The sequence below is a fragment of the Embiotoca jacksoni genome, unplaced genomic scaffold (genome assembly GCF_022577435.1).
Source record: "Embiotoca jacksoni isolate LCO1_2020_lvr unplaced genomic scaffold, fEmbJac1.0.p SCAF_11, whole genome shotgun sequence".
Lineage (NCBI taxonomy): Eukaryota > Metazoa > Chordata > Actinopteri > Embiotocidae > Embiotoca > Embiotoca jacksoni.
The window spans coordinates 7,628,164-7,651,055 of NW_027185241.1; the positions used below are offsets into that span (position 1 = coordinate 7,628,164).

At 43.1% G+C, this 22,892-nt stretch overlaps 1 protein-coding gene and 1 non-coding gene across 2 annotated transcripts; one reads left to right on the forward strand and one right to left on the reverse strand.

Annotated features, from left to right (window-relative positions):
• Nucleotides 1-22,816, reverse strand: invs (inversin). Its single transcript, XM_069142874.1, has 19 exons — nt 22,745-22,816; nt 22,057-22,211; nt 15,347-15,446; nt 14,387-14,553; nt 12,770-12,943; nt 12,017-12,184; nt 11,661-11,841; nt 11,097-11,206; nt 10,577-10,748; nt 9,596-9,751; nt 7,795-7,916; nt 7,068-7,175; nt 6,871-6,977; nt 6,563-6,772; nt 5,407-5,618; nt 4,565-5,150; nt 3,812-3,963; nt 843-929; nt 1-762 (listed from the first exon to the last, which is right to left on the reverse strand). The coding sequence occupies exons 2-19, from the start codon at nt 22,057-22,059 to the stop codon at nt 647-649; spliced, it is 2,931 nt and encodes a 976-aa protein (XP_068998975.1). The 5' UTR covers nt 22,060-22,211; nt 22,745-22,816; the 3' UTR covers nt 1-646.
• trnat-ugu (transfer RNA threonine (anticodon UGU)) lies at nt 1,130-1,202 on the forward strand. Its single transcript has one exon. It is a non-coding gene; the product is annotated as a tRNA-Thr (tRNA).
• Nucleotides 22,817-22,892: the final 76 nt, after the last annotated feature.

The following is a 22,892-nucleotide window of genomic DNA, read 5'->3' on the forward strand; positions in this document are numbered from 1 at the left end:
TGTATTTTATTATTTTTTAGCATACATTATTCAAGGAAGAAACATCGGGGTGTACATTTATACATATTATATATATTACACAATAAGGATTAGATACTTGCAAAAAAAAACCTGCATAATTCAAAAATACCTCTCTCTTGGGAGGCAAAGCACTTAAAGACCACACTAACGTGTAGCAAGAGTGTGTGTGTGTGTGTGTGTGTGTGTGTGTGTCGGTGGCTGCAGGTGGGCTATCTGTATGACCGGTTGTTGATAGACTGCCTCATTCTCCACAACGGGAGGAAAGGTTATCTCAGTGTGTGTGTGCGAGAGGGAGATGGAGTGTGTATGTGTTCCTTCCACAATGGATGAAAGGTTATCTTTTACACACACCATTTCTGTAGACTTAACCCCACCCTGTGAGGTCATGGCTCTGATGTAATACGGCTTAATTTTAGAAAGCTTGGCACATTCAGCGAACAATGTGTAGAGTAATTCTATAGAGGTAAGACTGGCAGCCAGCTGAGAAAACATCAAAAAGCATCAAAGAACATGGTGTGTGTGTGTGTGTGTGTGTGTGTGCGTGCGTGTGTGCGTGCGTGTGTGTGCGTGTGTGCGTGCGTGCGTGCGTGTGTGTGTGTGTCCCCGCCCGTGCATGTGTGCGTTTTTAATGTTTCCCCCGGCCTCTTGCCCCCTGTCCTGCACTATGTGGTCTCAGGTGATAAGAGTACTGCTTGGCTTGATTCACGGCGTCAGTCAGGTGCACACAGTCTATACCGCTCACTGCAAAATAAGAACATAAGATTACCGTTTAGACACTTCTATCCATAAATAAGTGTTATTGTGTGTGCACATGCACTTACACTGGCTCTGGGTGCGAAGAGGGATGTCCAGGAGCAGCCGAGACTGAGAGCCCTGAAATGAACGCCCGTGTCTGGCCATAGAGTTGCCTGAAGGACGGCACAGAAAAATGTTTGGATGACACCAGGAATTCAGATATCCAGTCACTTCTGATTTCAACCTGCTGGTGCTGCATAACAAAGCCCGGGAGACACTCCTATAACTGGTTGATCATGTCAAGTTCTGCGCCCTTATTAGTTCAGGGTGGTGCCTTTTATAACCTGAACTGTATTCTGTATACTTCAGCAAAGGCCCTATAGCTCAGTGGTTAGAGCACTGGTCTTGTAAACCAGGGGTCGTGAGTTCAAATCTCACTGGGGCCTGATTGTGATTTAAAAATCAATTTTTTTATGCCTACTGATCACAAACAAACACCTGGATTATTAAAAAACAACATAGTGTATTGAGATAACCTTTTATCACTGATTAAAGACACTCAAAGGGAAAAAGCAAGGCAGTTAAATCAATTCAATTTTCACCTTTTTCGCAGAGTTTGAGGCGTTCCAATTTATTTTTGTTTGGCAGAAAACCACAAAGTGAAACTGATTAAGTCACACAGCTTAAAAAATGGTTTCTCTGTAACTTGTTGCAGGTTTCATGTTCGCCACTTTGCTTTACTGCATACAGTATGTGTAATCGTCTGATGCCGGAGGAGCTCAGTGGCCATAAATAACCTTTATTGTGTGTTTACATGCAATATTTGAACTGCAGTGCAGTTATATTATTTTCTTTTAATTAACAAACTTAACAAAGCAATTCTTTGACACGTGTAGTTCTGTTATCTGTGATGCAAGAACAAATTTCTCTTTCGTGTGTTGCTAGAGATAGATGATCACATATAACAAATATAAGAGAGTTAACAGGCTATTAAAAAAAGGGTTTATGATAATTAAGCGAGCGGTGTGACCCAGTCCACAGCTGTGTTTCAAACGTCTGTCTACTTGGAAAGTAGGAGCGAGGAAATAAGTCTCATGCATGTGTGGGGCATTGTTTGTTTGTGTGTGTGTGTGTGTGTGCGTGTGCGTGCGCGTTGAGCAGATAGCTCTACGCAGTCGTCTGACATTCCCCCTGACAGCTCTGAACTTTTCACAGTGCCAGGACTGTCAGATGGAGAGAGGGGGAGGGGAGGTGAGGTGAGAAGGGGGAGGGGAAAACCACGTCAGAAGGTTGGGTTGGACCAACGAGTCTATCTGTCTGTCGGTGTGTGGAGAGGGCATGTGCGCTTGTATGTTTTGGCGCAGCCAGATTTCTGCCCGTCCTCCCGTCATCACCTGGTGATGTGTTATGAAGGTCAGGCCTGTCTATGAGGCGAAACCCTACCAGACGCTCCACACAGGAAATCAGGCTGATGTGGATTGAAGCATCACCCAGACATTTACACGGGTTCCTGTCCTCAGAATATGTCACGTACAGTGAGTCCTGCACTGGTGTGACAACAAGACTCATTTCTAGCTTCTTCCTTCCTACAACATCTCCAATGTAAATGTGTTTATGTAACTCAAAAGCTGTGCCATCAGTCAAGATGGAAGATACCCACTTTTAAGAGACAACTGAATTGTGTTGACCAGAAAACTGCTGCTGCTATTCCACTGTACACTGTAGGATATATCCTAATCAGAGATGGTACATCAGCTTTTTACTGATGACCACGGGTCTGACATCATCGATTCAAGTGGTTGGGACTGAACAGGTTTTAAAGTCTCAGTGTCTATCCAGCAGTGTCTTGATGAGGTTAATGGATTTTATAAAAAGCCGGAACAACGATGGAAATGAGTCCAGAACTTTAGCGTTGTATCTCTAACGAAGTCTGATATGTGGTACAACTTAGCAGATGAAACCTTAATTGTGAAGTCATGATGATTCTGAAGACACCTGTGAAGGGGTTTAAAACGCCAACTACAAATTGTCAGTGGTTTGAGAGTGTCTGGAGCTAAACATTCTCTTCTAATTTCTTGTAACCTCTTAGCCTTGCTCCGTCACTGACTATTGCTCACAGCTTCAGTTTTTACTGTGATTTAAGTATGGAAACCCTGTTCACATTAAGATTTTTGTTTGCTATTCTGAAAGGTGGACCAATCTGCGACCAGTGGGGGACGCTAAGTGCTGTGACATTGACAGTGGGGGTAGAGTTTCGGTCCAAAACATGGTGGTTAAAGGCTGTTCCATTAGTTTCAAATTAAACCCGAGGTCTATGCCCACTTGGATGCAACGACTGGAAGAGAATCCGTGGTGGACTCATATATTCACACATTGCCTTTGTGTCCTCCCAAAATGTGATTCACTGCTGTATCACCGAAAGGTTCATGGTCACCCCCATTCACTTCAGTTGAAGACCATGCAACTGAGAAATTTGATAATGTGTTTCCTGTTTTGGTGTCCACTCAGGCAGACTCGCAAGGTCACAGCTCGCATGTGCTCCGCATTTCAGTCACCAGAAATATTAAAACCTTATGTTTGGAAATAGAAACGTCCTTATTTCAGTTGTGTGCCATTACCCTGATCAACACAATATTACATTAACACAGCAAATAAGTGCAGCGTTGCTCTTAAAAGCTGTTCAGTCTGAATTAGCTCCACTCAGTATTTATGCATTTCCCATGTCGTTGCCATGACATCATATCCTTTTTCAGTCCTGAACTCGGTGCACTTTCATAGATTGAAGTGAAATGAGAGCATAAATTTAAATAGAGAGAGATCCATATTTTATTAAATCCTTTCTTTGTAATGTTGTTTCAGGAGGGATGGTTTGGGAAGTGGCTGTCTGATGAATTTGTTGGTGTCACTGGGTTACCCTCCCATATGCTTCTACCTGCCTGTGTTTTCCGGTTTGTTGTTGTCACACACAGTATCTATCAATGAAAAGCTCATATAACAAAGCAGAAAAAAAAAGAAAACAAAAAAGGGGGTTTGAGGAGTTTACAAGTTATCTTACCATAGATGCTTTGCAGCACAGAGCTCTTACTCGGTGCCGGTTTAGAAGGCTGAGGTCTGATTTCCATCTTCCTTCTGTTATGGGCGTAGTTAGACTCACTCGACTCCACCTCGTCGCGGGCCTTCACCTCTCTCCGTCTGCGTGCACAGAACCTGCAGACACACATCCATGCGTACACGCTGTTCAATAAAAAAAAAATCTCAGACAATGTTCAAAGGTCTAAAAGCTGGCAAGTCCTCACACTAATGCTCACTAACCGTAAACAAAGTAAACAGTTTATTCAAGGAAGTTAATAGGCAGAATATATGCAATATAAATTGTGAAGCTGAACAGAAACAGAGGGCCTCCTGAGGCGGACTGGCAGCGTCTAAGAGAAACACAGTGCGTGAAAGAGGGAGAGAAAAGCAAAGAGAGGCTGCTGGTAGCGATTAAAGCAGCGCAACTGAACTTTTAGCCTGTTGTTAAACTAGTATGAAGGTTCTAAATTATAGCCTTGCTGTCCCCTGCCTCCTTGTCTCACCCCTCTCCCACGCTCTCCCCCCCACTGCTCCAGTGTTGATGGCATCCAGACAGACCATGGGGGAGGGTGGGGAGGGGGTGTTACAGGAGAGATGAGAATGGGTTGGCATGTATGTGGGAGAGCACATGTGGGCACCACATGGCACTGCCAATCTCCCACAGTCAAAGAAGCTTCAGCTACTGAACATCCCTCCAGGTACAAACACACATTCGAGAGCAAAAACATAAACTCACCTTTGCCAGGCTCGCTGGATGATGCTCGCAGCCTCATTCCTCCTCGTGCGCTGCTCTTTGTCGTGTTCCCTGTGTGTGCGTTTTGACATTGCTGCTCGTGTGGCAGACTGAGTCTTTCTCAAAGGGCATTTGTGATCTAAAAATGAGCAGCTTCTTAATGAGGCAGCGTGCATTTGGTCTTTGGTCGTGGCCCTCTCTGAAGTCTGCTCCTTGTGGTTTCTGTGTTTTCGTGGAGTGGTGTGGGCATCTGTCTTGCCGAGGGCAATCTGCACACTCGCGTCAACGTCTCTCTTTTTTAGAGGAATGCATTCTCCGGTATTGGCCTCAGTTTGGTCCATAGTGGAGACAGCAGTTGAAGGAGAGGATGTGTTTGAGGAAGGTCGTTCCCTGACTTTGGGCATGGAGGGCGGTGTTGGTTTGAGGCTTGGTGGCTGTCTGCAGCTGGTAGGAGAGAGAAGTTCCTTCAGCCTGGTGGTGTGAGGAGCACTGGGTGCAGTGTCACTGCTGACCTGACAGCGGCTCAAAACTTCAGGAACCTCAGGTGGTTCTGCTGCTTTACTTCTTCGAGAGGACCTGCTCTTGTGGACTGGTGCGGTGGAATGACAAGGCTATTTAATATTTGAGTTATTTGATATAAAAATAAATATCACATCTCATGCAAAAAAAAAAAAAAAAAAGTGATGTCTAGTTAGTCTTTTATGTTAGTGAAGATAAATAGAATTTCTCTGATAAAAATTTACTTTGACCTCTTAACATACAGTACATACATAACTATACAGCTTTAATTAACCAATTTTCATCAAAGCTGTATCGTAACAAGTCTGTTTTCTAAACTTCTGTACCTTTGTGTCTTTCCTCTTTGCTCTTTGTGCGTTGAACTTTGGATGATTTCTTTGTTTCCACCACTGAATCGTTCATGGATAAGTCCTCTATGATGTTCACTAAGGAGATCTTTTCCTGCTCTGCTCTCACCAGTGAAACCTTCCGCTTCTCTACAGAGGCCACTGACACTTGCTGTACAGCTTCTCTCCTCCGCTGTTCTTCTTCCCGCTTCCTAAACACAAAGTAAAGTCAGACCCAGTTGTGGCAAATTATTTAGTGGGAAATGCACCACAGAAAGAACCAAGTTTCAGGGTTTGGTGCACATTGTAATATGTCTGCTCATATTCTTTTAAATTTAAAGTAGGCATGATATTATAATGTTTAAACAGACATTTCAAAACAATATGTTCACATCAAAGGTGAAATGAATGAATAATAAATTTGACCTGTACTATTTCATTATTAAATGTTCTTAAAGCAAACTGGTTGAGAAGCAAAACCGTTCTCTGGATTTGGTCATAACATGGTTTTATATCATGAAAACAATCTTTTTTCTTTGTTAGAAAAACATCACATAAAAGACCTAAATCTCAATAAAACTGCTTGCTCAGAATACAAAGAAAAGTGAAGTGAATGTTCCCTCCTTAAGCAAACTTACTGTTCAAAAACATTGCGTAAGACAATCAAGATGAGACTGGTGAGCAAATGACAAAAGAAGAACGAGCGAGAGGAGAAAGACACAGGAAAGACGTATGTGTGTGCAGAGGTGACAGAAAGAAAGATAGATCCGGAGAGAGTGTGACTGTTTCTATATGGGTGAGAGAAGGAAGACAGAGACGGATGATGAAGACAGAAACAAGAATGAGAGATGAACACAAAGCCAGTACATGTAAAATGTAAAAGGCATTGCGGGGCAAACAGAGGCATGTTAATGAGTTATAATATAAGCAATGTGAAGTGGTAGAAGCAGAAGTACATGTGTGTGACTGATCACACAAATATGCTGTGATCAGTACTGTGCAAAACTTTTGCCACTAAAAGTAAAGTGTACCAAGGAGAACTGATGCTGTTTTAAAGGTAAAGGGAGGTCATATCAAAAATATATTTGATTTTGTTTTCTTTTGTTTACTGCATGAAGTATATCGTATGTACTGTATGTGTGTGCTCATCTCTCACTTGGCTGCATCCTTGCGTAGTTGCTCGTGCCGCATGAGGAGCTGCTTTCTTTCCCTGAAGGCCTTGCGGACGGTGTAGCCCTTGTACACAGCCTGGATGGAGGCAGCAGCGATGTCCTGGATGGCTGCTATAGACAGAGCGCCGTGCTCCAGCATGAACTGAGTCACTTCACTGTGGCCCCCCAGCAGAGCGTAGTCCAGAGGGGTGTACCTACACAGCAGAACTAGTGTTTTTTGAACATTCATTTTCCCACCTCTACCTCATTGTATCCTCACCTCGGCTGCCTTCGTGACAGTCTCCGTGCTCACCTCTCCTCGGTGTGCTCCATTTGATTAGGAAAGGCATTGTAGCCCAGCAGCAGCTTCACAGCGTCCAGGTAGCCGTTGTTACATGACCAGTTGAGAGCAGTTCGCCCCTGTGCACATACAAAGAAAAACTTTATTTGTGTCCAAATGGTCAGATAACAGGGACAGACATGTAAGTGCAAATACAAGCAAAGTCTGACCTCCTTGTCCTGTATGTTTGGATCAGCATTGTTCTCCATGAGAACAGCCATGCAGGTGATGTAGCCACCGTAAGCAGCACATTGCAGTGGAGTTCGTCCTGCCTGATCCTGTCCAACAGTTAGATGCAGAATGATTAAAAGAAAAAGAGTGACTAAGTTGTCCTCATTCATGGGCAGCTTTGATGTTCATGGTCATCTGTCCTTTAATTCATATTGGACACGCTGATCCAGTTTATTTGCTCCACATAATGTGGGCAAATCCCTCAATCCTTCAATGAAATAAGCTCTCTGTTGTAGAGAAGGGTTCAAAGTTATTAGTTGTCCTTGCTCAAATGAAATGCTCCTTAAATTATACATAACAAATTTGATATTTGTCATTTTTCAATATAGTTGTTTGTATTGCCACGAGGAACTGAAACATACGGGTGAAAAATTAGCAGATAAAAGCAGTTGTGATGAAAAATAAAAATAAATTATGTTTCAAATTTATAATGACTCATTACTGGAGCATAATATTACCTTTGGCTACACTTTCTCACGTTTTGCACACTGAATATAAATTGTGGCTGAACAGCTGGAGGGATGTGTCCAAGGAAAAAAAAAAAAAAAGATGGGATGACCCAGAACATGAAAATTGGTTGTGTAAATGCATGAGTGATGACTTTGAAACAAAAATCTGAATTATTCCTTTCCTGTTCAACTGCTATGAAGATGTTTTTATGTGTACCTGTACGTTGGGATTAATTCCATTCTCCATCAGTATCTGGCAGACTTCAGCATTCCCTCCGAGAGCGGCCCAGTGCAGAGCAGTATGACCATCCACGTCTACCAGGTCCACATGTGCAGACCCTTCATTTAATACATTCACATTTCAGTGGATATGAATAAGCAGAACAAAACATTATTGAAAAGGATTTTTCAAACAATTAATAACCCCAAAATCTGAGAATGTGTACACCACTGGCCAAAAGTTTTGAGAATGACACAAATATTAATTTTCACAAAGTCTGCTGCCTCAGTTTTTATGATGGCAATTTGCATATACTCCAGAATGTTATGAAGAGTAATCAGATGAATTGCAATTAATTGCAAAGTCCCTCTTTGCCATGAAAATTAACAAAAAAACATTTCCACTGCATTTCAGCCGTGCCACAAAAGGACCAGCTGACATCATGTCAGTGATTCTCTCGTTAACACAAGTGAGAGTGTTGACGAGGACAAGGCTGGAGATCACTCTGTCATGCTGATTGAGTTAGAATAACAGACTGGAAGCTTTAAAAGGAGGGCGGTGCTTGAAATCATTGTTCTTCCTCTGTTAACCATGGTTGCCTGCAAGGAAACAGTCATCATTGCCTTGTACAAAAAGGGCTTCACAGGCAAGGATATTGCTGCTAGTAAGATTGCACCTAAATCAACCATTTATCCGATCATCAAGAACTTCAAGGAGAGAGGTTCAATTGTTGTGATGAAGGCTTCAGGGCGCCCAAGAAAGTCCTGCAAGCACCAGGACCGTCTCCTAAAGTTGATTCAGCTGCGGGATCGGGGCACCACCAGTGCAGAGCCTGCTCAGGAATGGCAGCAGGCAGGTGTGAGTGTATCTCTACGCACAGTGAGGCGAAGACTTTTGGAGGATGGCCTGGTGTCAAGAAGGGCAGCAAAGAAGCCACTTCTCTCCAGGAAAAACATCAGGGACAGACTGGTATTCTGCAAAAGGTACAGGGATCGGACTGCTGAGGACCGGGGAAAGTCATTTTCTCTGATGAATCCCCTTTACGATTGTTTAGGGCATCCGGAAAAAAGCTTGTCCGGAGAAGAAAAGGTGAGCGCTACCATCAGTCCTGTGTCATGCCAACAGTAAAGTATCCTGAGACCATTCATGTGCGGGGTTGCTTCTCAGCCAAGGGAGTGGGCTCACTCACAATTTTGCCTAAGAACGCAGCAATGAATAAAGAATGGTACCAAAATATCCTCCGAGAGCAACTTCTCCCAACCATCCAAGAACAGTTTGGTGACGAACAATGCCTTTTCCAGCATGATGGAGCACCTTGCCATAAGACAAAAGCCATAACTAAGTGGCTCGGGGAACAAAACATCTAAATTTTGGGTCCATGGCCAGGAAACTCCCCAGACCTTAATCCCATTGAGAACTTGTGGTCAATCCTCAAGAGGCAGGTGGACAAACAAAAACCCACAAACTCCAAGCATTGATTATGCAAGAATGGGCTGCCATCAGTCAGGATGTGGCCCAGAAGTTAATTGACAGCATGCCAGGGCGAATTGCAGAGGTCTTGAAAAAGACTGCAAATATTGACTCTTTGCATAAAAGTAATGTAATTGTCAATAAAAGCCTTTGACACTTATGAAATGCTTGTAATTATACTTCAGTATACCATAGTAACATCAGACAAAAAGATCTAAAAACACTGTAGCAGAAAACTTTTGTGAAAACCAATACTTGTGTCATTCTCAAAACGTTTGGCCAAGGCTGTAATTATTGCTTGCACATAGTGAATGTTAATCACACCAACCCTTGATGAGTGTCAGTATGACATCTCTGTATCCCATCTCACAGGCACGGAACAGTGGTGTGTGTTTCATAACGTCCAGAGAGTCAACCATCGCTCCCTTCTCCAGCAGCAGCTTCACCGTGCTTACATGGCCTGACAGCGAGGTGGCATGGAGTGCTGTTTACACACACACACACACACACACACACACACACACACACACACACACACACACCAGATAAGACTACGAGGTCCTGAATCGGACTGGACAATAAAAACCCTCAGGACAATCGCCCCCCCCCCCTTGTCTGCTTCTTTCTTCTTTCATCCCCTTGGCTTGCAGCTCCTCTGTGGGTCGTGGCTAAAGCCTGATCAATGGAGGGTTAAACAGACAGAGAAATTTAATGAGGAGCAATGCACTTAATGCTCCTCGTGGACACCCCTCCTCCCCCTCGCTCCACTCCCCAGATAGTACAGACTAGAGTCAAGTGCATGGAAGTGATCTGAACACCAGTCAGCTTCACTGCCCTTCACACTGTCTCATTAGCATGACTCAACCGTTGCATGTTGTTCATGCATAAACAATGACCGCCTGGTTGAACAGAGGGGCTATCCGCTATCGCCATGGTCATTATACATCCAAACAGCCCTGGGGGTCAGAGTGTGGCAGTAAGTCATGTGTGTGTGTGTGTTTGTGTGCGTGTCAGAGGACAGTGTTGGCAGTAATGGGAGTCTGTTCAACAAGCTCGCACTAATTTTGCTGACAGTATCACTTCCCTCTCTCTCCCTCAGTCTCCCCGTCTCTCTTCCACCTTGGGGGGAATCCCCTCTGACATCATCGTCCCTAGTCTAAAATAAGGAGCAGGCAGGAAAAAAACAATCAGTAAATAAAGGTGTGTTTGTGTGTGTTCAGTCACAGGACCAGAACGTGTATGTCACCGTGCCCTGGAAGCACACAGAGGGAAGAGCTTCAGTTTCTCCTCTTGTTTCTCAGGTGCTCACCGGTGCCGCCGTACTTGTCGGCCATGTTGATGTCAATATGAGGGGTGAGGGCCAGCATGGTGCGAATGACATCATCACTGCCCTTCCCAGCGGCCCACATGAATGCTGTTCGCCCTTCCAGGTCAGGTTCATCTTTCACTGATGGATGTGACAGGAACACACCAACCGTCTCCTTCACACACACACACACACACACACACACACACACACACACACACACACACACACACACACACACACAATAGCATTTAGTTTAGTTGGCATCATGAAAAAGGTAAAAATGAAAGCACTTCCTGCCATTGTTGTCGACTTAAACACATGTCCAACAAACTAGTAAAATAAATCTATAGCTTATCAATAATAAAATCACTTCATATCTGACCTTTGTAAAATTGTTTACACTTTACACTCACGATGAGACAGCTGTATTTCATCATCAACAAGATTGTATTTTGGAAAAAGTATCATGATGCTGACTTATCAGGTTTCCCAGCTTTGTGCGTAGGTGTACATGACTCACAGCATTGTTGCTCTGAGCTCCGTAGTGCAGGGGTGTCGCTCCTTGGCTGTCTGAGGGAATAGTGCCTGACGTGTTTCTTTCCAACAACAGGTGGACGATTTTGGCATGGCCTGAAATTTTTTTACATTAGGACGACGTCCAAGGTTACAGACACTGACAAGGATATGAGGAGCCACACTCTTACAAAAGCATTTTGTCTTTGTGGCTAGTCTTTGTGTGGTATTATGGCTTGCTTTGGTTGCTGATGGGATGTCACTTGTTAGTGGCACTCGAGGAAAAGTCAGGGGGATCACCATAATCACGAGGATTTATTCTCTGTAGTTCATGCATATCTGCACACATTTTCATAGTATTTCATCTAATAGCTGTTGAGATATTTCAGTTTGGACCAAAGTGGTGTAGAAACTGACAGACTTCAACTTGTACATTTTGGCTTTAACTTGTGGCTAAACAGTTTAAAAAAAAAAAAAGATCTATTTTTTGGGGAAGTGAACATAGTTTCCACATAGCCTGAAATCGTTGCAGACTGCAGTAGGTCACATACAAGCATGTGTGTTCGCTCACCGAGCAGAGCTGCCCAGTGCAGTGGCGTTCTGAAGAGGTTATCATAAGCTGTTACATTACAGCCCTCGTAAGACGTCAGCACCTCCACGACTGCCTCGTTCCCATCAGCGACGGCAAAATGCAGGGGTGTCCGACCCTCATAGTCCTGCCAGTTCAACAGGGACTCAGTAGGTGCTGCTTCCTTTACACACACACACACACACACACACACACACACACACACACACACACACACACACACACACACACACACACAACCACAGAAAATCAAAAGACATGCAGATTGATGAGTGAGGGTGTGAGATGATGGCAAATTTACTACTTGTAAATGTGCGTGCTTGCACTATGGCGTGTACCAGTATACAGCGGACAGTTTGAGTAGCGCTGGGCTCCTGACTGTGTGCAGCCCAGTGCAGAGGGATCTTGCCCTCACTGTCTGGGATGCCAATGTTGGAATCGTGCTTGATCAGAAGGCGAACGTGTTCTGGTCGGTTATAAAACGCCGACCAGTGAAGAGCAGTTTGCTGTAGACAGGGAAGATGAAAAAGGAGACACAAAGAGGAATGAATGGAGCTGAAACGAGAGGGGGCTGTTGTAACAGCAAGTTTGAGGTTTCCATTAATGTCAAAAAATTACTCCACTATGACAGACCAGGAAATATGAGGGAACGTGCAACACAAAGCTCATATTGAAGATGCAGCACTGGGCTCAGATTCAAACACAGATATTGCCTCTGTGACGGCTGCTGAGCTATTCTGATATTTGCTGAAACCACTGTCATCTGACATGATGATGCATATTGGATCATTACAAAACTAACTACTGATGTCAGATACACATCAGGTCCAACAGACAGAGGAGACTGTGTGTTTGTGGTCTTATAAGCAGAAAACAGGACAAAGCCACAGATTGTTGTTGTTGTATGACTGTGCCTCTCTGTGTTTATGGCTTTGAAATTCCTCCTGCGTTGAACAAACTATCTTGATCAGTCAGTTATCTCTTTGCAGGTTATTGGTCAGACGCCCAGACAGGCTGTTTTCTGACTGAGTACAAACTATGGACAGTTGTAAAGACAAACGACTTCTGTGTGTTTGTCTGTACAATAGTACCTTGTTCTTGTCTTGTGTGTCTACCTCCCCAGGTCCAATATGTTTGAGCAGCAGTGCGAGGGCTTTGGGAGAAGGGTGTCGAGTGGCCAGGTGGAGTGGGGTCATTTCCTCTAAATCTTTCTGCAGCCAGTTAGCACGCCTGGACAGCAGCAGTTTCAGGAAACGCACATTCCCCTGCAACACACGAACAGGAAAAACTGTGGTGATCAGATGCTCAGAAATCCCCAAATCTCCTCGACATTAGTCATGAACCAGCAGCGATTCCTCACACTCACACGCACGCACGCACGCACGCACGCACGCACGCACGCACGCACGCACGCACGCACACACACACACACACACACACACACACACACACACACACACACACACACACACACACACACACACACACACACTCTCTCTCTCAGGGCTTTTAGCGGCGTCTGGTTCAATCCACAGGTCATCCATCTTAGTTCCCTCCTCCTGCCTCACTCCTCAGCGTGTGTGATGAGCTGTTAAACAGTAAGCAGCGGCTCTGTCTCTGCCTGTCATCCCCTCCAGATCATCATCATCCTCAGGTTTGGGTCTCTCACCACCAGGCCACTTTGTGATGTATTTTGCAAAAGCGCACCGTTGCACGACAGCAGTGTGTGTGTGTGTTCACACAGGCCATGACCATGTATACGCGTGAGTGGCGTTTTGCATATTTGCCATTCTGTGACCACAAAGCCACAGTCTGACAGATCTATCTTGTGTGTGAGCATGCATCTTGACTGTGAGAGAGAGTGTGTGTATTTGTGTGTGTGTTCCTGTCCTCTCTATTCTCAGTCCAATTAGATCAGTAATCCCTGGCCTCTCTCGCTGTCTCAGCCACTTATTGATCAGATGTCAAAGAGACAGGGCTTCCCATCACTAGCATCCCCCAACACACACACACACACACACACTCGCTCGCGCACGCACACGCACACACACACACACACATACACGCACACACGCACGCACCCCCCCCTCACACGCTCCCCATCTGAGATACATTGCAATAACCTATCACCTTCCCTCTCTCTTCAATGATATGATGATCCTATATCAGTGTACTCCCACAAAAGCACCCGCCAATAAATAACTGAGATGTAAAGAGATATTATTAGTATCACATCCCGCTGTTCTCCTGCTACATCCCTCTGGATGTGCTCTCATTTATCCTGCGCTGCTGATTGTTCCTAAGTCGAGACAAGTAAAAAGAACATGATGCCCCTCTTCTTTCATAGTCTACAAAATGCTGTGAAACAAAACATGCTCCACATATGATAATTCTTTGTGTATAAGAGTGTGGAAATGAAACTAATAGCGAGAATGCCAGTGTGCAAGGATTATAAATATAAGTGTTACGCCCATAAGCCCCAGGCCCATAACTGCAGCCACTAGGGGGCACTGGCTTCCCACCAGAGCTTCTGGACTAACAAAATTAGTCTTATTTAACCTCTGTCATATCACTTCTAGGCTTCATATTAGTTCCACCTTTACAAATCTATCCACTTATCAATTATTGTGAATGTATTTTGTGTGCTTTATGACATAAAAAGGGCTGACACATATCCTCAACATTTGTGTGTGCTCCAGTGTCCATGCCTTCTGTGCAGCGAGGTGCAGAGCAGTTCGCTGGCTGTGGTCAGTCTTGTTGACCGAAGCTCCGGCCTTTAGCAGAATCTCTGCACAGTCCAGGCGGTCAGCCAGCACACAGTACATCAAAGGGGTCCGGCCAAACTGGTCCTCACGGTCTCTTAGTGAGGGCTCTGCTATATACACACACACACACACACACACACACACACACACACACACACACACACACACACACACACACACACACACACACACACACACACACACACACACAAAAGCACAGTTGAAGGTTTATGTCAGTGATAAGAATTAACATGGACAAGGATTTGAGTCAGTATGAGTTAATTTTTTTAGTTCAGCATATCAACAGACAGTGCAAGTATGTGGCTTACAGTGGAAGATGTTATAAATTGTTTTAAAAGGCAGCTCCTTCTACTTAAAATCTACTTTTACTACTTCAGTTTAATAGGAATTCCACTTCCACATCCTTTTCTAAATAAATCAATTCATTTGGAACAGCTGTGAGTCTTAAACAGTGTAACACTGGAGGATCATGATGCCGACTTTTGCCCATCATTTGCTGCTCTTTATATGTTTTTTGCCACACATTTCTTTCTTTGCAGCAAGAAGACAAAAGTTTCTGCTTATTCATTTATACTCATTATTATAACATTGCTAAATGTCTGGTGAATTTCAGCTGTTTTACAGAAGTCTTGCCAGTCCTTTAGCAGAACGACCAAACCTCTGACTCTAACATCTTACTTTTTCTGTGTAAAACAAAAGACCAGCCGCTGCAGCTGACCCTGCATTTAACCGCAGATGGACCGAAGCCACAAAAATGTACTAATAGAAATCAATAAATCAATACGTCACTACATATCAATTTGAACTGTGATCTATGTGATGCAGCTGAATGAACTTGTAATATGATTTAGAGGCTGACTGCTTGTGGTCTTCTTTTCTTACCTGTGATGAGTTTGACGAGAGCACTCCTATCTCCATTGACAGCGGCCGCATGAACCTGGGAGCCCAGAGAGGCAGGTCCCGGGCTGGACGTTGCTGAGGCCTGCAACACAAACAGATGGAAGGTCACAACTCAACCTGCAGCAACATACTCTCAGATTACTAATCAAGTTTTTAATATGATGACATTAAGCTGAGACCAGACAGTTTCCTCTCCATTCATTTGGCTCTAAGCACACCCCACAACTGGACACAGTTACTATTAAGTAGTTCATGCATAGCACCATAATATATGCCTTAATTAATATTTTAAAGGCGAGTCTAGATATTACACATTTTAATTTTACCAAACAGTGAAAATGTACTGGTGTAAATGAAACACCTCACAGTTTTTTTTTTTCCTGTAGTCAAAGTTAATAGATAAGAGCCATTAAAGGAACATCAAATTATTAATTTTAAACATAGATCCTATTTCAGGTCGCTAATAAACACCTGAAGCTCCCTTAGCAGTCAATCACACAATAAACCACATATTTTCCAGTAACATATTACAGGAGCTAATGTATACTGATAGTAGGGAGTGTGTGTGTGTGTGTGTGTGCACGCTTGTATGTGTGCGCTAATGTGTACGGTGTGTGTCTTCTCCTGCTGAGGGGGTTAAATCTCTTCCTGGCCCCACTTAACCAGAGCCCAGTGAAAGCTGGGTAATCTGCAGACAGGAAGCAGCTGGGGAGGGGGAGACCCTGTGTGAGCGTGTAAGAGGGGGGTCTCTCTTCATGTCTTATTCATGTCTCATTAATACTGCAGCATGCCTTGCTGTGCTTGTGTGTGTGTGTGCGTGCATGTGTGTGTTGGGTTTGGAGATGTGGGACAAGCCCTGCGGGGCACAACAGAGAAATCAATTATTGCCCCTAAACACATAAACGCTAGAGGCACAAACTCATGCCACAATCAGAGATTTCTCCAAGACATTTTCATCAACGGTCACATGAACAGATGTGGTTCCACACTTGCGGAAATTAAAGAGTTTTTAGGGCTACAATACAGCTAATGGAACTCATTGATAAAGTACGGGCACTTTGATTACTTCATTCACAGTCTTAACAACTTTTTAACTCTTGGTCAGGAAAGTGACAAAGGTGAAGGGAGAAGGGAATATTCTGGTGTCTTCCATCCTTTTCCCCTCATTCAGTCTCCCTCCCCTTTATCACCTCATAAAAAAAAAAGAGTACTGCTGCAGACACTGCGTGCAGCATGGCAATTACCCATCATGCTCGCTGCTTTCTCACGCTCTGCCAAGTAGTGGGCAAGACTTAATGCAGTTTAGTTACCACATTTATTGCAAAGTAAGTCGATGTGTGCGGAAAGGAGGGTGGTAGAGAGAGATCGTAGGTGCGGCAACTTAAAGGTGTGTGCGTGTGTGAGTGTGTCGGGTGTAAGTGTTTGGGATGTATACCATGTCATGGGAAATGGTTTTCCGTGAGAGAGTTTTTATAGGGGCTTTACCAAAAGCAACCACAAACTTTTGAAACATGTCAGTAATGCAAATAGAGATGCAAGCACATGCACAGTCTGCAAACTGTAATATTCAACACATGCAGAAATAGCAGAGATGCCATCCGCTGCACATCAGAAAGAGTAATATCATGTTTCTCACGTTATCAAGTCTTGCAACATAGAAAACAATTGAGACAATCTGACATTCACTGTGCCTCTTTTCAATCGCAAACTAAAACTTTTCTTTTGTTGATTTATTTGGATTCATTTCTACATTTTTCAAGTCAATGTGAAAGCCCCCAGCTGCCACAATAAAAATATGAATTGATTTATGAATAATCTTGGACACAGAAAAAAATGATATAATTTGTCCAAACACTGACATGAGGGGCACGAGTCAATATTTGAATCTATGTGAGGGACATTCATTGCGCCAAGAGCGGGCAATTAGAGTTTCACGAGGACCTGAGTGTTTTGGAAACACCTATGGTGCATCCAAATTTGGCTAAAAAGGCCTTTGCGATGCAGCGTCTGAAACCAAACAAAGGAGGGTGTAAAAACAACACAAGGTCCTGTTGAGAGGTTTGGAGTGGTCTCATTTAGCCATTCATACGTGTTCCTCAGGGAGCACTCCGCTTGTTAATATGAAGACAATAACTCAGAGTAAACCATTGATCACGGGCTGAGGGTCAGACCAAGTGATTGTGCATCTGTATGAGTATTGATTCATGCTGATGTTGACATTATTTAGTCTTTATTCATATTCTGCCTTGTATAACTGAAGCGATTTTAACAAAGACTCTAGATACTCCCACGGAACCTTTCAGCAACACAACAGGAGTGCAGCGCCCACACACACACACACACACACACACACACACACACACACACACACACACACTATAACTAACATGTCAATAGATGCTATTGAGACAAACAGGCAAAGAAACTGGGGAGTCAAAGCATGTGTGTCTGCATGTCTGTGTACAGTGTGCTTGTGGTTCTCTGGCTGTCTGTCACTGTGAAGGTGTCTGCTTTTGATAGAGGACATAGCCAGAGCATGCTGGGTAAGCAATGGGGAACGGAGCTTGAGCCTGTGGCCTTTACTTCAATTCTAGATAAGTGCAAACACACGTTCACAAATGTTTTCTTTATTATAGTTTATACAGTTATAAAAAGGCTTAGGGTCTTAGCCAATATGGGGCTGTTGCAGGTGCCCATACCACCCACATGTCCCTCTATGTGAGTGTATCTATGTCTAAGATAGAAGATAAAGGCTGCAGGGATCAGTCCCTTGGTTTTGACTGACAGGTAAAGAGGTAGGAATAGGGATAATATCAGCCCTGAGGGATACCCAATGTGAAAAGCCCCCTTTCTAGGGGACTTCCTGGTTCCCCAAGGACCAATGAGCTGGCTCCCTCAGCTGGGGGGCGAGCCCTGGGGCACAGCGGAGCCAATCAGCAGGAGGGGGGAAGACTGAGTGACACATAGATCTGCTAATTTACATCATTACCACAATGCATCCTGACAAATGAGCCCCCAGGGCGTGAGCCAATCACCTGGGAGAGTAATGCAATTAGGCGGGAACACAGCTGTCAATCTCACAGCCACAGGGGTCAGGTAGTGACGCCCGTGGCTAAAACACCCCTGCCTGCTGCCTGTCGTTCACACACGTCACCTATACATGCGCACACATATAGAGAAAGAGCATACAGATTAGTGATGCAGATATGAAGTGCACGATGTATAAGTGTGTGTGTGCAGAGACAAGTTAGAGTGGGGCTCTATTGTCCTCCTGAGGGTGGTAGGAGTCAGAAAGGGAGGTGGTGTGTGCGACTGCTCGAGGGACACGGAGATTGGCTTGTGTCCTCCAAGGACTTAGGCCTGAGAGTAAGTGTGTGCATATTGGCATACATCTGGGTGTGTGTTTGTGTGTGTTTACATTTGCCCAGGTGTTTTCACCCACTGGGGCACAGTGTTATTGTGCTCCGAGTCTCAGCACTGTGCAAAGACGATGACAACAAAAGTGGGAAGAGGGCGGAACCATGGGGGAGCTAAAACTGGTGCAGAATAGCCCTGCATTTGACTGGCACTAAAGTGAGCGCTGCTGGTAATGAGGCTTATCTTAGTCTCATTAGGTGTTGTGATTTCATACTGGAGCACTCCACTGAGTCGATAGGGTTCTGCCCAGCATGTCATTAATGTTTGTGGTTTGTGGGGTGTGTGTTTGTGTGCGTGTAGGCTGATCAATGCTGCTGTGACTGGCAGACTGTCAAGTGTTTCACTTACCCTCTTCCTGGCTTCAAAGGGAAGTGAAAGAGTTTATAAAGAAACAAGACAAGAAACAACCACACAACTTCAGGAACAATAGGCAGATAAACTTCCCGTCACCTTATCTGTGTAGTTCAGCCACCGCTCAAGACACTGGCAGTTAGCGGAGCTGTGTGCTTTATGTCATCCCATTATATCACTAATGAGCCGCCCTCAGGAGGGAGAGTGAGAGAGACAGCAAGGCAGACAGAAAAAGAGAGCAGAAAAGGAAAAAGAGTGAGGAGAAGGGAGAGAACCAGAAGGGGGAAGGGAGACAGAGACACCAGCTTGGGGACTTGCCCCCCTCTTTTGCGCACCTCCGAGTCTAATTGGACTAAAACTGTGATCTAATTAAATGTCCAATTAAAGTGCAGAGAGCAATGTGCCCACCGGCGAATCAGAGTACAGGGACATAATCAGCTGGAAAAACAAACAAAAAAATCAATGGGAGCAATGTGAAATGGAAAAAGATGGAGAAAACAGAAAAGACAGATGAAATCAGAGAGCTGGGAGACTGTTGTGGGTGTGTGCTGCATTAAACTGTAGTCTAATGGACAAGGGTACATATGAATATATACCGTATGAGTATATTGTAAGTTATGAAACAAAACGTCTCATAGCCGGATTTCCCATGCACCTTAACCCTTGTGTTGTCCTTGGGTCAAAATGACCCGCAGCTGTGTTCAACCAAGTTCTATTTTATTTTCATATTTTTTGGGATCATTGGTGACAAGGAGGCTGTGAGGGTTTCTTTAAAGAATGATGACCAATGATCCCAAAAAATATATAAATAAAATAGAACTTGGTTGAACACAGCTGCGGGTCATTTTGACCCGAGGACAACACGAGGGTTAATACAAGGTTCTGAAAGCTGACACAAAGTTAAACTTGTGAACTTTTACCACATCCATCATCAAACGTTAAACATTTAGTTTAAACTGGCTGCTTTTATCTGTGACTTTACACCAACACTTCTTTTCTACAAATTAAATATTGGTGAAATTTAAATTGTATCATGATTTATAATGTAGTGCTGGGCAATATATCTACAACCCAGTTTCCAAACAAGCTGGGACACTGTGTAAAATGTCAATAAAAACAGAATGCAATGATTTACAAATCATGTAGACCAATATCCAATTGAAAATAGACCTAAGACAACATATCAAATGTTGAAACTGAGAAATGTTATTCTTTTATGAAAAATATTATAAAAACAGGCTCATTTCCAATTTAATGCCAGCAACACGTTTCAAAAAATTAGGGACAGGGGCAACAAAAGACTGGAAAAGTAATGCAATGCTAAAAGCAGCAGTGAAGTCGGGGAGAGGTTCACCACTCTGTGAAAGACTGCATGGGAAAATAGTGCAAATTCAAAATGAGTTTATATTTCCCAATAAACAATACAATTTCTTGGTTTCAACATTTGATATGGTGTGTTTGGTCTATTTTCAATTAAATATGGGTTAACTTGATTTGTAAACCATCACAATCTGTTTTTATTTACATTTCACACAATGTCCCAACTTTTTTTGAAAACAGGTTTGTAAATTGTCATCATCTCTTCTTTTAGACCTTGTTGAAGCCTTCAAGAACACTGAGATCGTCTGCTGCTGGTTTATTGGAAGGTTCCCAGCAACAGCCGAAAGAAAATTGGGGATTCATCTTTTGTCAGCCACGCTCCAAAGCTGTGGAACGAACTACCTGTAGATATCAGGGAAGGTAGCTCATTTAATACTTTTAAAAGAAAGCTAAAAACATATCTCTTTACTTTAACCTTTAACTAGCAACTCCTGAAGCTCTCTTGCATCTACCATGCTCTTGAACTACCGCGCCTTTGAAATGCATGTTGCTCACTTTATATTTTAACCATATATTTTGATAAAACTTAAAAAGACTGATATGTAAGTGAAAAGGGAATTTTAGTAGCGTACGAACGGGTTGGACCCGTGTGAGTTTTTAACTGAGGTTTAGCAGAAACCTGGAGGTACACTGACGAGTCTACCTTAAAGAATTTACTAAAACCACAGCAGAAAACTACTACTACTGGATAATATTATAGATTGTGTGAAGTAAAGTTCTAGAAAAGTTCACAAGACGTACAACTGCTACAACTGCTTTTTCCACAACTCCGTATCATAAATTGAATCCTAGAGAACGACCCAAATCAAGTCTACTCGTATTCCTTTTTATGCTTTTTATGTTTCTTGTGCATTTTATCTGTTTTATCTCTTTTCTTTTCTATATTTTGAAATGTTCCTTTATATCTCTTTTTATGTGAAACACTGCATGTAATTATCTTACTATGAAGCACTTTTAGATGCATTTCTTGTATAGAAGGGGCTATACAAATAAAGTTTATTATTATTATTATTGAAGTAAATAAAAAATATATTTTAGAAATGCTTGAGAATTGCACCAGAAAGATGTTCTCCAATTTGGATTCTCATTAAAATATAGTCTATGAATAAATAAACAACAAACCATTTTTCATTGTTCATAGCGATATACTTGCACTGATAACTAAAGAGGGACATTGTGCTCCTCTTACTCTTCACCACTGATATTCAGACCGGGAAAAATCTTCCTCACTCCATCTGTGAGTTGCTCACACACTGTGAACCCCCTATGGACAGCTTTAGCCCATAAAATATTAATGCTGGGATTCAATTCAACATTCCACCTTAATCTCCTTAACAATTAGGTTGTTGCAGCACACACAATGAGCTTTCTTACACACAGTCTCAACGGTCTTGACTCTTGAGAGAGAATTACAAACCGGAGGTTCAGAGGAGACAGTGACTTAACTAACAGATACACTCAATAACTACAGAAAATAAAACTTCTGGGTTTTATACACCAAATTAAACCCGAGTAGGTTATTTTTTTGAATATTGGATTCTTACCATATTTGCGATGAGAGGGACACTTCAGCAGATGTTTCCCAGTTCAGTTCATCCTCAGTGGGTGTGAATGCAGGTCCAGGTCCCCTACCTGCCACTGATCCTGGCTCCTGCCGGGGCATAGGAAGAGGCTCACTCACATACTGCGACCAGCCCACCTGTTCACACAAATAACTGCCAGCATAATACAGCTACTGATTGTACTGATTATAGACAGGAACGATGTCAGAGTGACTGACTGTTCTTTTGTTTTGATGCTTCTCATCCAGTCTGGTGAGGTGCAGCAATGTTTTGTTGAAGTTATAGTCTTTGATTTGAGTGGTTAGGCTGATGTTTGGGTAACCAACAGTTAACAACACACTTTTTTCTCAGGGTTTAGGGAGAATATTTGCAAAGATTTGGCAGAGTTGTCCAGCAGACCACATACATGTTTTCTACCTTAACAAGTTTTGTGCAACAAAGTAGGCTTTAAGTAAATACCATAACATTTATTGCTAGATGCGTTGATGAAAAATTTGAGAATAAAAAAAAATTAAGCAATAATGATGCAACTTCTCCGTGATCCGAGAAATCATATTCATAATCGTATTAAAAAAAAGTAGAGACAACTAATATGTGACAATGGATCTATTAAGTATAACGTTTTGATAAAGTGCTGTTTCCACTCCTCCTTTGTCGGTGTTATATTTACCGTTTTTGTTTTTCCTTTTTCCTCATGAAAATCTTTGGAAAGTTTTCTTCCAAAGCGTCCCGTTGAATTGCCAAAATACTACAAACCCCGTTTCTGTCGCAAAGCTGTAAACCGCCATGATTGTAGTTTTCCCGGTCTTTCGAGTCGT

Excerpts from the sequence above, each read along its gene's own strand:
- invs (XM_069142874.1), bottom strand. Across the intron at positions 12,944-14,386 it reads TGCACCTCGCTGCACAGAAG|GGGAATGTGCGTTTCCTGAA; the intron begins GCATGGACACTG and ends CGTGTGTTGCAG. Across the intron at positions 5,619-6,562 it reads CTACGCAAGGATGCAGCCAA|GAAGCGGGAAGAAGAACAGC; the intron begins GTGAGAGATGAG and ends CTTTGTGTTTAG.